We start from the raw sequence: 12,563 nt of genomic DNA, 5'->3' as shown, positions 1-12,563 counted from the left end.
TTATACATGGGACAATTAACAATCGAATGATTTTCATTACAAATATTGCATAAATTTTCGGTTTTGTTTACTACCACATTATTTACAAAAGCCTTTTTAGGAAGAACCCTTGGCTTGCATTCTGTTTGATTTGAAATACTTTTTGCTTGTTGCTCAAGAAATTTAGCCAATTCTAAAAATGTTGGAATATCTTGATTAGTTAAAGATAATTCCCATCTTTGCCTTAGTGTATCATCTAGTTTTCCCAAAATAAAAAATATTAAAATAACATCTACCATAGGATTAACTTCTAACTTTAAAGTTGAAAGAATTCGAATAACTTCATTACACGTATCTAAAATTTCAAATATCGAAACCGCAGAATTAGACTTAATTGTCTTTAGATTAAATAGTTTTGAAATTTGCGCGAACGCTAATTCACGTTTATTATCATATCTCGCAACTAGAGTCTGCCAAGCGTGCTTATAATTTTCATCTGTGAGCGAAAATCCTGAAGTAAGCTTGCGTGCAGTACCCTTTAAATTAGCAAATAAATATTGAAATTTTTGAAGTTCTGTTAATTCTGGATTTTTATCTATGGAACTCAAAAACAATTCTTTAAATGACATCCAATTACTGAAATCTCCATAAAAACTCGGTAACTCGAATTTGGGCAATTTTAAACAAGATTCAGTTAGTTTCAGTTTCGATTCATCCGGAGAAACGCCGCCATTATTAGTGTTGTTTACTTTTGATTTCAATTCGGACATTTCCCGAGCAATATTAATTCGCAACGTATCAATATTTGATGCCAAATCATCAAATTCTTTCATATTGCTTGCCTCTTCCTCATTCTTACAAGAAACTATAATTTCCGTATGAATCTCATTAAGCTCCACCCATATTTCATTCATTTTAGCCGAAAAAACATCTAATTCCGCTCTTTCTATTTCCCCAGACGCAAATTTCGGTTTCAGAATATTATTTATACGCGTTACTTTACCTTTCAAAATATTACGTCTTTTCTTTAAAGTTTCCATTATAATTACAAAATACAATATTTAAGATCAAAATATTTATCAACGGACCGAAAATAAGATAAAAAAAACAATGTAAACTAGAGCAATATAAAATACTTTTATCTAGCTCTCTTAATTAAAATCGAAACTAAATTATAAACAATAGCTCAGATTTTTCACTCCGGTCTCGAAGGACCAAAAAATGGAATAAATCTTAAATAAATCATAAACTTATGTAATGAAAAAATCATAAAAGTTAAGTAGAATATCATTAAAATTATAGAAACTAATACAATGTGGGAAAATGAAAATTATGACAACTTAGCACAACAAATAAGTTTTCGAAATCTTACCGGATATATACTTTATTTCTTTGATTGATTATCAGAGCATGATTTATAGATAACACTGAAATATTTTTCATTGAATTATAAATGAGTAATTGAAATTTCAATGGCCATATTGCCAAACATAAATATTACTCATCTACCAACATAATGAATAAATCTAAACTGAAACTAAAAAAAGGAAAGAAAAATAACAAAAACAAAATATTTCTTGATTAACAGTACCATTGGCGCCATCTGTTATTGAAATTATAAAAAGAGTCAAAACAATCTTGATGGCTTCTTTCAACCAGTGCTATGATGCCACATAATAACCTCCATTTATCATACGTTTTATTTACAAATAATTAGTGTAGATAGTTTTGTGCGCATTTTGAAAAACTGTCCTTTACCATATTAGCCAATTTCACCATCATTGCTTTCTTAAGACCCGGATTGCCTTTAAAGACTCACTGTTTCAAATGTTCTTTTGTCTCTATATTGTAATAGAGTATCCATATCTAATTCACTGTTCTGTGTGTGTGTTTCCATCACCTCGTCTGCCAATTTTGCATTCTTTCCTCCATTGTTTTTTGCCTTCTTGGAAGCCGAATTACCTTAAAAACTCCACTGTTTTGATTGTTCCTTATTTTCTGAATTTTAGTCTATGTTTTGTCAACTGTTATTTATCCCCACAGAAACTAGTCAAGATACCCATAAAAAAGAAGTGAACTGTCATAGGAATTCAGGGTTCCCACGATCCTTAAAAATCCTTAAAAACTGCTTAATTTTTATTTTGGAAAATAAGGGCCCTTAATAGTACTTAAATATGGTATAAAGTTTTTAAAAGTCCTTAATTTTTCAGCATTACTATACCCTGTAACAAAATTGCAGTGACAGGGCGACATTGGTCCAGGACTTTACAAACTCAATTTACTCCAAGAGTATCATAAAACTGTGTGGTGTTTGATTGTATTTTTGGCAGTTATTGATATTGCTTTTATTCCGGTTTTAAAATTTTCCGATATATTTTAGACACAATGTATATTTTAGACCGACCAATGTATATTTTATTCCGATAAATTTTAGACATATTTTGACATAATGATTCAATTATTTTTCTATAAATTTTTTGGCGGTGATTTCCACAAAATTTAAAATCCGAAGTTTTAAATGCGATCTTATTTATTATAACAACCGTATTTGAACTTCTCTTTTTTAAAGAGTCCTATTTGCGTGATTTCGTCGTCAATCTTTATTTCGGGTTTTAAGATTTTTAATTATTGTAAGAATTTTAATTAATAATCGTTTCATTCATTTACGAATTTTAACTATGTAATGGATTTACAAAATTCGGAAGAGGAAATAATTAATGTGTGCTATAATAATTAGTCCTTCAAAATGCGAGAATATCGCATATAATATTAGAATTTAAAAAATACTACATTTATAATTAAAAAACCTTTTGAACATTTTTACTCTATACTTCCTTCTGTAAACACAATTTTTCTGTTACTTTAAATTAGTAATTGTTATAATTAAAAGTATCTTGCACAAAAATACTAGTGATGGGGAAGTTTGTCACGGAAAGCCTGAAAAAATTCTGCCACATGGTTATAGTTGATAGAAACAATTTTTCAAGTCGATTTTTTATATCAAAAAGTTGTTCTTTTATTAACAAGGATTAGTCCGTGCATCAAGAGTTGGGCATTTTAGAGAGACAATAGATATGTGTGAGGGGGCTACAGGCAAAGGCCATAGAAATGTGTTGATACCTTTAAAAAATCGTTTTAGACCTTTTTATTTATGTTTCACTGAGAACTAATGAACATATTGGTTTGAAAATTATAAATCTTGTCAAATAATCAAAATCAGCAAATAATTATAAATCTTCTTATTCTATAAAAATTTTCATACAAATATTTAGTGCAATGACCTAAAAAATTTTCTTTTAAGCTTAATGAAAAAAAAAGTGGAATGATTTAAAGTGCTTAGATATTAGTATGGTCTGTTTCTACTCTTATACATAACTCTAATTCTTAGTATTAATTCATTTAATATATATGCCATTTAATATAAATAAAACATTTATTAATAGCATTTATTAAAAACATTTTATTAAAAACTTGTAATAATTTTTTCCCAAATTTCTTTATTTACTCTATTTCTTAAAAATACGAAAAAAATTGTAAATCCTAATTTTACAATTCAATTTCAATTAAATCATTAAAAATGGAATATATATTCGTTTTATGGATGGCGTTAACCCTTAACAATCTGAAAAATATTTTTAAAAAAACTCCACCCTGGTTTGCCAAAAGTTGCCTGGTCCAGCTTTGATGAGCCCTGTTAATTAATACATACAATTAGATCAGTACTTACATTAAAAAAATTGTTTATTATTTTTTTATTTATTGATTTTCTTTTTTAAGACAGGTAAGTAATTGGCACTGTAACTTGTGGTGCATCTATATTCGATGATAAACAATCAGTACTATTTTTAAAAATAGTCTTAAGGTCCTTAATTTTCCAAAAAAAAGTGCTTAATTTTTTTAAAAAGAGTCCTTAAACGTCCTTAATTTTTGCTTTGTTAAAAGAGTGGGAACCCTGGAATTAATCATTGGATTATGTTTATTTTTCACTGAAAGCAAATGCGATTCTCATCTTGTCATGATTGACAAAGTCCCCTGTTGTTGATCCCCAAAGTTGACCCTGTTTAAATTCCTGCTAACACAGGAGTTGATATACCATGACCTTCATTCAAGTTGGTTATATTTTTTAAAACTTGAATTGATTTTTTTAATAACTGGTATGAAACTTATTTTTTTCCTTTTTCTCTGAATAAACCAAATTTTGTTTCTTGAATCGGCATGCATAAATATTTATTGAAACTACTTTTTTCTAAGAAGTGCTTTTGTTGTTATAATGTTAATTCTGTTGTACAGTGCGCAAAAAAACGGACCACCTTAAAATTTTTTTTATTAAATGATCAAATTTTCACATTCTAGGACAAAATCTTAATAGCTTGAGGGGTTGACCTCAAATATGCTAATTAATAAGTGCAGACGATGTTTTAGGTTACGAAATCAGACTCGAAAACTTACTTTTTTGATTAAACATATTTTTTTCCCGACATATTCGAATTTATGAATCCCAAAATATTGGGAATAGCCGCAATCTGAGAAATATGGTCCTGGTAGTTTGGTCAGGAGAGCTCTACAAAGTTGGGACTCCGTAATGTTAATTTTACTTTTTTTATAATTTCTTATAGCTCTAGAACTTATTAAGAAATTGAAAAATTTTTACACACAATTATAAAATTCGTTTATCCAAGGATAATTCAATGCAAAATTTAATTTTTAGTAAAGATTTATTTTTTTATTGTTTTATTTGATAATGGTAGAAAAATGTTTGAATTGCATCATTTTAAAGGATATAATTTTACGTAGCAAAATACAAAATTTGAGCAAAATTAGTTGAATATTTCTTGATAAATTGAATTTTAAAAAACGTTAGATATTTAAAATTGGATTTCTCTAGAACTATTTGTCCGACTTGGCTCAAATTTTGTATTTTGCGGTATAAAATTATATTCTTTAAAATGGTGCAAAAATTTCTATACCTTAAAATTCAAAATTTTTTTGACCATTCATTATTAAATAAAATAATAAAAAATAATGAATGTTTACTCAAAATTATTTTTTGTATGGAATTATCTTTGGATAAATGAATTTTATAATTGTGTGCAAAAATTTTCAATTAACTTAAGAAGTTCTAGAAATATAGCGAAATATGCAAAAGGTAAAATTAACAATAAAGGGCCCAAACATGATGGCTCTCCTGACCAAACTATTGGTACCATATTTCCCAGGTTGCAGCTGCCCCCTATATTGTGGAGATTAGAAATCAGAATCCACCGAAAAAAGGTATGTTTTTTCAGAAAAGTACATTTTTTATGCCTGATTTCTTACTTTAAAATATTGTCTTCACTTATTAATTAGCTTATTTGAGGTCATCCCCTCAAGTCATTTAGATTGGATCTCAGAACAGGAAGATCCGATCTTTAGATCAAAAGTTATTCAGAGTAATTCTTTTTTTGTGCACTGTACATCAATTTACCCTATAACTTATTGATCAACATTTTTCATCAAAGTGATTAAAATATTTTTTTTAACAAAACCTTTTCTCAAAACAAAACAAAAAATTATATAACTAATACTAAAATTTTAAAGTATAATGACAATTAATGAAGGTAAAAAGTTCTATGACTATTAAAGAAATTGCAATTTTATAATTATTTTTCAGCAGAAACTATATTTAAAATTGGTGATAAATTGTTAGAAAAAAACTATTGTTATATTAATAAAAAAATTTATGTTTTAATTATTTTACATTACTTTAGGTGCCTGATGTTATACTTGATTTGCCCAATCCTGACTGGACAATATTTCATGCTGTTCAACTTTTAGTTCAGGACTCTCAGATGGGAACTAGACAAGACAAAATTCGTCGAATATGGGAACCAACTTATACGTAAGTTTGGAAAATTGTTCTGTAGACAAATTAATGGGGTGTGTTTGTCAGTGAATGTTTGTCTGCGTCTGTCAGTAATGAGGTTTGTTTATTAGTGGATTAGTTAAGCATTTTGTTTTTATATTTATTCTTTATTTATACTTATTTATTAATCAACTGTTCTTTTCTTGTTGTTAATGTATAAAGGACATAGTTCCTGTTTGTTGTGCTAGTAACAATTTTAATTCTTTATGCGCATTCAAAAAAAGTTATTTACTAAACATTTGACTTCAGTATAAAAATTTAATGTAAATTTAGCAAATAATTAGTTTTTCAAAATTTAATACTAAATTGAATGTTAAAAAAAATTTCTATGACAATAAAAATTTTTAATTTATAAAATAAATAAGAAAAACAAGGTCTATTGATATTTTTTAAAAAAAATAATAAATTTTAAATGTATGCTAATTTATATATATACTTTAAAAATGTCAAAAATATTTTTTTTCAGATTCATAAAACTTACTGAATTATTTAGTTTTGTTTTTCCATTCTTTTTTTTGTTTATTTTTTATGTTTTGTGATTTTAAATGCTTTCTTTATTTTTAGAATCGTTTATAAAGAAGCCAAAGAAAGAAAACCCAAGGTATAAATAATTTTATAAACTTTGAAATACAGTACAACCTCAAAAATCTAGAAACCTCAAAAAATTGGTCTCTTGAATCTCGAAAACCTCTAAAAGCCGGAATTAGGACAAGAATTAAGTTTGCTAAGTCATTTAAAAAATAATAATAAATAATAATCTTAACAAATTGAAGCATTAGAAATAAAAGCACTGAGCCCTGGTTTCTTTGTCTCATTTCAAACAAACGGAGTTACAAACAAGACAGATGAAGGAAAAATAATGATTTTCCTTCATTTCCTTTTTGCTACTCCATGCTCTCGGAAATGTAGCATGGTAATTTAAGAAACATCTATTGAAGTTGAAGCTGCTAAACAATTTATCAATGGATTTTCTTAATTTGTAGTAAATAATTATCTTTGGACCAACTTTATAATGTAAGTGAAACTGCTTTGTTTTCCCATGTGCCTAGAAAAACTTTTTTGAGTGCCAATTAAAATAACCCATCTGGTGTAAAAAATATAAAAGAGAGTTTAATGAGTTGGTGTATGCTAATACTTACAGCTCTCATCATATGAAGCTGATGATAATTGAGAAAAGTGAAAAGTTATTTGTTTTGAAAAATGTGTGAACTCTACCTCTTGTGTCTAAGACCAAAAACTGTGCATGAATAGACGGAATATTGTTTTAACAATCATTTTGTTCCAAAAGCTTAAGTTCACTTTGCTGTTGGACTCAAAAACTATGCAAAAATTATTCCTTTATTGTATAATTGAAATATTGAAAATTTATGTAAATGATGAACCCACGTTACATACCTTCCTTCAAATTTTATGACACTTATTAAACCAATGGAGTGCTGAGATACTTAAACAGCAAGGTCTTTTTGTTAAAAATGCTACATTCTACTAGCTGGAATAAAAATCATCAGTTTTAAAAAAGTTAAATATAAAGGATGTTCTGTAGTGTGCTGCAAACGCTGGAAATACTGTCTTCTCTGAAACATAGCAAAACGTCTGCAACAATGTGCTATCCTTAATGGTTTTCTTTGAAAAATAAAATTATTTTGAGATTTTTGGACTCTCAAAAGCGCTGATTTTAAATTTAGAAGTAAATAAATTATTTGAACATGCTGAAAAATATGTGTTTAAAATCAATCAAATTTACTTGGAGGAAATTTTGTTTCATGATGATGAATTGCCCATTGTCAATCACATGACTTATGATAATATAAAAGTGGCTCTTCTAACTAGTAGCTGCAATGAAAATAACTGACAGCAATACGCTAGGATGCATCAAATGATGAAAAGTTAGTTTTGATAGACGATAGCATATGAAATATGCACCGTGTTATTAAAGGTTTGAAGGAAAAAAACATCATAGATGAGCATGATTTAATGTCACTTTACAATTTAAACGAAAAATTTTTAACCAAAAGATTAAATTTATGAAAATTCATGATTTTTGATCTGTTTAAAAAATTAATCATGATAACAGCAATTAAATTTGTACATATTTATATATTTTTGTTTTAAACTACTTTATGTCTTATCAATTACATTTTTAATGTTTTTAATTAAGAAATCTGAAATCCACAAATTTCAGAAGACAAAATTCAGAGTCTAGATTTTCGAGATTTTACTGTATATTTGTTCTATTTACTCTAAATATCATCCAAAGCTATTGGAGTATTAAGAATCTTTCTGAATAATTTTAGCATAATTCTATATATGAGTTTGCCATCTCTATTTTGTATTTCCAATTACTTAGTTAATTCAACTTACACTTTTACTTTTATGAATATTATTAACATTTTCTAATATGTTTATAATTCAGATTTTTAAATTCTATTATCTAGTTCAATTTACTGTAAGTTTAATAAAATTAATTATTTATGTTTTTATGCCTGTCAAAGGTCTCAATGTTAGTTCTTGTTGGAATTTTTATGCTATTTAGTCCTTTCAAATAAAATAGCATCCTTGTAGTGTGTCTACCACTACAAAATACAATTCCAATTTACTAGTATATAAGACTTGTTGACTTGATTCTATGTTGGGGTACCTTTTCATAGATGAAGGTTGACAGTGTCGAAAACAACTCTCCTCACATCGGTGACCTTGGGATGAGATGTGAACATGCCAACCTTTACAGTATCGCCCACTTCGATTTGAACATGCCTACTTCGATGGATGGTCCACATTGAACAGTTGACTTTTGACTGTGACATTGTCCTCGTGCTGCTGCTATTCAGTCTCGATCACACACGTCAGCTTGCATACACTCAACCATGTTGGCTTGCATACACTCAACCATGTTGGCTTGCATACACTTGACTGCTAATAGCAACACAGGAGCAACAATGACCGTCAACTTAATACAGCTCTCCCGGCTTCTCACGAAACTGCAATGAATCAACAAGTGGTAATCCTTCATCAGATTCTATCACGGATATAATTCTGGTGAGGGAGTACTGTAGTGTGTCTACCACTACAAAAATACAATTCCAAGTCACTAGTAGACTTGTTAACTTGATTCTATGCTGGGGTACCTTTTCATAGATGAAGGTTGGCATTGGCAAAAACAATTCTCCCCACAATCCTTTTTCTGTTATTTAAAAATGTATTACCTATTCATATTTTATTGTAAGCTTATTTTCTTGAAATCTTCATGTAAAATTATTTTTTAACCTTTTCTGTATTTTTTTAATCTGATATTCGTGACATTTTAAATGTTTCTATATTAGCTTAAATTTTTTTCCTACCTTTTTTAATTTAAATTTTTTTTACAGGATTCTAAAAATGTTGGGAAACAAAACTCAAAAGATTCTTTAAAATTATGGGATCATGGATTTGCAGCTATTACTTCATGCAATTTACCTTCAGTTTCAATGGAACCTACTGGTTGTACTGTTGAGGAAGTGTTACAAGTCTTAAGATTAGTCTACATGCTTTCTAAAGAATCTTCTCTTGGTAATTTATACTTAATATGTTTTCTATGTTTAATAATTTGTTTTAAAGTTTTTTTCATTTAATATGATAATTTTTTTCACTCTTTCGGATTTTATAACTAAATTTAAACATTAAAGGTGGCTAAATGGAAACAACATTCATCTGTTCATCTTGTTGTACTTTGATAGCCTTTAGATAGAGGTTGGAGTTGTGATTTGACTACTTAAAGTTAATTTGAATTGTCTCAAGTTGAAGTTGTTGAATTTCTTTAAATATTGCTAGAATCAAATAGATTTTCAATAGATTTAAGGATACTAAGTGTAGACCTTGTGATACTACTTTTTTTCCTAAGTCAACTTTGTCAGATTTTATGTGTGGCAAAAGACATGCATCTGATTTTATGTGTGGCAAGAGATGTGCATCTGATTTTATGTGTGGCAAAAAATTTCATGTCTATTACAGAGAGCTGGTGAGGGCTTTATTTTCTTTGTTCTGATATTTTACTTTCAGTGAACATTCCTAAGTCAATTGCAAGAACAAATATACCAACCTGTAAGTTCTAGTACCACCAGTGTTTTAAGTAGTAGCAAAATACAAAAAAAATCTTAATTCCTTTAATTTTGCCATTATTTAAAAATTACACTGACATATTGACAGTTCATATATATGTGAATGAACTTCTATTAATTATACTGGCGAATAATTGCTAAGAATGAATCAACAGTTAGATAGATAGCATGAAAGAGGAGGCCAAGGAAAATAGACTAATACCAGAATTCTGGAACATTACAAGACAGGAATTTTTTTTGTGTTCTGTAATCTAGAAGGCTTTGCAAAATGTCAGAGAGACAAAACGGTCATTTTTTGCTGAATATGTAAAATCGAAAAAAATTTAGTTACCTTCCTCAGACATTCTTGCATAAGATATCAATATGGGATATGGCTACCATTGGGGAGAATGTAAGATTCCACACTTCGTATCATGATTTGGTCAACATCACCCAGCATTTGTTGAGGTAATTTATCCCATTCTTTTGTCAGTGGTGTGGGATGAGGATCTCAATGTTTATTTAGGGGGGGGGTAACCTATGAAACCCCTTTCCATAACATCCTAAACGCATTTCTAATAAGATAAAGATCTAGAGAAGGGGCAAGCCTTATGAGATATTGGATATCCTAGACAGATCTGGTGAGCAATTTTTCGCAGTGTAATCACTGGCAGCAGCATCAAATATTCTATTATGAAGCAGCAGAGCACCTTTAAAGTATCTTTGGCCACTCGTAGTGTGATAACATGGAGTGATATGCGTCTATTGATCAGGATTCCATCCTGTACTATGACCTTACACATGTGGTATTGATCCATTTCATGTGGTATGTATGATTGCTTAGAATTGTATGCAAGTCCAGTTGTTTTCCCTCCAAAATGTTGACAAAATTGCAAATATACTTAACAGTGACATCTAAAAAATAGACACTGTACTGCGAACGTGATTTTTCACATGTCATTTTTTAAAATGAATTCTAAAGATTTGAAATAACACTGGCTGGTATCAAACTTCCTGGCAGCATCCATTATTTTTTGCCCTTTTTCAGTCTTACGAATAATATGACTTTGTGTAAAATCTCAAGTGATGTCTGTAAGACATCAAAAAATAAAGATTCCTCTATTGATTGTTTTCCATTGAACTTTATTTTTGAATAACAAGGGTCAATATGTGTCAAATCTTAGGTGCCAAACAAGTTAAGCAATCCAAAATCAACATTTGTCTTAGTATATCGTGCACTCATGTTATCTTCATTATTTTTCTACCTACGATTCTGTGATTGTTATTTGCTTTTTGTTATTAGTCCATAGTAATTGTCCATTTGCTGCTATTCTTGACACTCAACATGCCTTCAAAATTAATATTTCTGTGCACATTTATTATTTTCATATTTTAATTTCATTATAAAGAGTATATTTTATAATACACTTTAATAATATATTTATTCTATTTTGATTCTATAGTTAATATTACTTTATTTTAGACTGGGAGGACTCAGTATTTCAAGTTCCAGCCAATGACTTCATTAGCAAGAAGATAACTACCAAACTAGTACAACAATTACAGGTATTGACTTTATTTCCTGCTAAGCATCTTTTTTTTTCTTCTTCTATACAATGCATACAGTATGTAAAAAAAACTTTGAAGACCGTCAACTATCTCAATGAATATGGATCAGATCGAAAAAGTGAAAATAGATGCATTTAATATTTTTTGTAAAGCTTTTCAATGAGACCAAACTCAATCTTCCACCTTTTACTCCCTGGGGCGGTATGGAGCTACTTTGAAATCTTAAAAATGAATCCTTATTTCTTATTACGAATTCAGATTTTAAAGAAAAAAATAATCCTGTTTGACCAATAGTTTTGTGCATTTTGTTCTACAGATGGTGCTGTAACCAAGAAAATTGAAATAGAATACTAATTGTTTAAAAAAAGGAGAAACTCAAGTCCCATCTGATTAAAAACATAAAAATAGACATGTTTAAATTTTTTTTTAATTTTATTATTATTATTTTTTTAATCTTATGGGTCTTAAAATGCCATCCACCATTTTAAACATAAAAAGTAGGGGTTCATATTTAAGATTTAAAAGTTACCCCTAACCCATCCTCAGGGACCGGGATAGAAGATCGAGATTGGTATCATTGGATAGCTTTTAGAAAAATTTAATGCTTCTATTTCAACTTTTTCAATGAATGCATATTTCTCCACATATTTGACCATTTCCAAACTTTTTTTACACCCTGTATATTAACTTTAGTTATTAATTGTGAATTAGTGCTATGAAAAAAAAAATTAAGAATGCAAAGTAAGGATCTAAACGACAATCTCAAGATAAGTTTCTTTGCTCTTAGAAACCTTATAAGAGCCAAAATTAAATGTTAAAAACCCTTATAATTAGTAACTTGTCTTCTTGAAATTGGAGCAATAAATCCTGATTTAGCATGGCATTCTGAAGAGTTTTTTGATTGAGACTGTTTATATCAATCATGTTTTAACCCTCTGAGCATTAGTTTTCTCCCCAATTTTATTGGTGGTTTTCTTCCATCAAAAGCAAATTCCTCCATGTTATTCAATGAGACAGTAACAAACAAGAAGAAATATTGA

The 12,563-nt window shown here is 28.8% G+C and overlaps 1 protein-coding gene across 2 annotated transcripts in view; it reads left to right on the top strand.

The window, feature by feature from the left end:
• LOC107453213 (ubiquitin fusion-degradation 4-like) overlaps positions 1-12,563 on the top strand; it is a 158,249-nt gene that overhangs the window by 111,432 nt on the left and 34,254 nt on the right. For both annotated transcript variants that reach the window (XM_071187446.1, XM_071187447.1), the window contains 4 exons: positions 5,727-5,857; positions 6,446-6,482; positions 9,247-9,427; positions 11,438-11,520. In XM_071187446.1, coding sequence (XP_071043547.1) covers positions 5,727-5,857; positions 6,446-6,482; positions 9,247-9,427; positions 11,438-11,520 — 432 coding nt within the window. The remainder of the gene's footprint in view (positions 1-5,726; positions 5,858-6,445; positions 6,483-9,246; positions 9,428-11,437; positions 11,521-12,563) is intronic.

The sequence above is a fragment of the Parasteatoda tepidariorum genome, chromosome X1, assembly GCF_043381705.1.
Source record: "Parasteatoda tepidariorum isolate YZ-2023 chromosome X1, CAS_Ptep_4.0, whole genome shotgun sequence".
Classification (NCBI taxonomy): Eukaryota; Metazoa; Arthropoda; class Arachnida; order Araneae; family Theridiidae; genus Parasteatoda; species Parasteatoda tepidariorum.
Note: the sequence above shows the minus strand (reverse complement) of the source record. Positions and strands in the feature narration are given on the sequence as shown.